Below are 1,820 nucleotides of genomic sequence, written 5' to 3'. Positions count from 1 at the left end.
CCTCCATCTATCTATCTATCTATCTATCTATCTATCTATCTATCTATCTATCTATCTATCTACCTACCTACCTATCTCTATCTATCTATCTATCTATCTATCTATCTATCTATCTATCTATCTATCTATCTATCTATCTATCTACCTACCTACCTACCTACCTACCTACCTATCTCCATCTATCTATCTATCTATCTATCTATCTATCTATCATCTATCTATCTATCTATCTATCTATCTATCTATCTATCTATCATCTATCTATCTATCTATCTATCTATCTACCTACCTATCTCCATCCATCCATCCATCCATCTATCTATCTACCTACCTATCTCCATCCATCCATCCATCCATCCATCCATCCATCCATCCATCCATCCATCCATCTATCTATCTACCTACCTACCTACCTACCTCCATCTATCTATCTATCTATCTATCTATCTATCTATCTACCTACCTACCTACCTACCTACCTATCTCTATCTATCTATCTATCTATCTATCTATCTATCTATCTCTATCTATCTATCTATCTATCTATCTACCTACCTACCTACCTACCTACCTACCTACCTACCTACCTATCTCCATCTATCAATCTATCTATCTATCTATCTATCTATCTATCTATCTATCTATCATCTATCTATCTATCTATCTATCTATCTATCTATCTATCTATCTATCTATCTACCTACCTATCTCCATCCATCCATCCATCCATCCATCTATCTATCTACCTACCTATCTCCATCCATCCATCCATCCATCCATCCATCCATCCATCCATCCATCCATCCATCCATCCATCCATCCATCTATCTATCTATCTATCTATCTATCTATCTATCTATCTATCTATCTATCTATCTATCTATCTATCTATCTATCGGATCTCCTGCTTGAGCAGGGGGTTGGACTAGAAGACCTCCCTTCAGTTATTCTGTTATTCTTTTCCCACATCATTCCTGGGCTTAGCTTGACAGCCAAGAAGCCAAGGGGAGGGTCCTAAGCCAAGGAGAAAACCCCTTGCAGTTTCTGCCATCCTTTGTGGGCGCATCTTGAGGGTTCCCCTCCTGGGATGTGCCATTTACAAACGGCAGATTATTAAAGGAATGTTACCTCTATGCTCTGATCACCCAGCACATTTATGTCCAAGCTGGGTGTTGACTCTAGCATGAGAGGAGAAGGACCAGCCGGGGTCAAGACCAGCCAGATCAAGCAAAGGATGGCAGAGACCATTGACTTAAAGCTCTCCGGGCACTACCGTGGTCCCCAGACACCTGCTGGGCTCCAAAGGGCCCTGAGACCTTCTGGCTTCCTTCCTGTCCCACAGATCTCTGTTTCAGGGGGCTCGCTCCCCCCCGTCAGTACCCTAACAGCGCTGCACAGCCTGGACCCCAACCCACACGCTCTGAGCCATCAAACGCAGAACCTCATCATGACCTCCCTCCCGGGGGTCATGGCCATTGGCCCTGGAGACACATCTTCGCTTGCACCGACGTTCACCAACACGGGGGCCTCCACCTTAGTCATTGGTAAGTGAGGAGGTGTTGGCTGTGGAGAGGGGGCTCAGTGTAGGCAGCATGAAAGGAGCTGTGCAGGGCAGCCCCTTCTCCAGGAGCCATGCCCTCTGCTGCCCAGCTGGGCACGTCTTTCTTACTGACAGGGGCTGCCCATAGCTTGAGGCCTTCCAGCCGAGAGAATACTTTTGGGTGGAAAATATTATGACCAGTGAGCTCAGCCTTTATTCAAAGGAACCAGTGAAATAGTCAAAGGTGCCGCACTGAGATTTGTGCCCCAGGTTAACAATA

The 1,820-nt window shown here is 45.1% G+C and overlaps 1 protein-coding gene across 1 annotated transcript in view; it reads left to right on the top strand.

Moving 5' to 3' along the window:
• HNF1A (HNF1 homeobox A) overlaps nt 1–1,583 on the top strand; it is a gene marked incomplete at its 3' end in the record, with an annotated part of 18,889 nt that extends 17,306 nt beyond the window's left edge. The window contains 1 exon segment of the mRNA XM_015829051.1: nt 1,343–1,583. Coding sequence (XP_015684537.1) covers nt 1,343–1,583 — 241 coding nt within the window.
• Between the last annotated feature and the right edge of the window lie 237 nt (nt 1,584–1,820).

The sequence above is a fragment of the Protobothrops mucrosquamatus genome, unplaced genomic scaffold (genome assembly GCF_001527695.2).
Source record: "Protobothrops mucrosquamatus isolate PMUCROS unplaced genomic scaffold, P.Mucros_1.0 scaffold5319, whole genome shotgun sequence".
Classification (NCBI taxonomy): domain Eukaryota; kingdom Metazoa; phylum Chordata; class Lepidosauria; order Squamata; family Viperidae; genus Protobothrops; species Protobothrops mucrosquamatus.
This window is presented reverse-complemented; position numbering and strand designations above follow the sequence as displayed.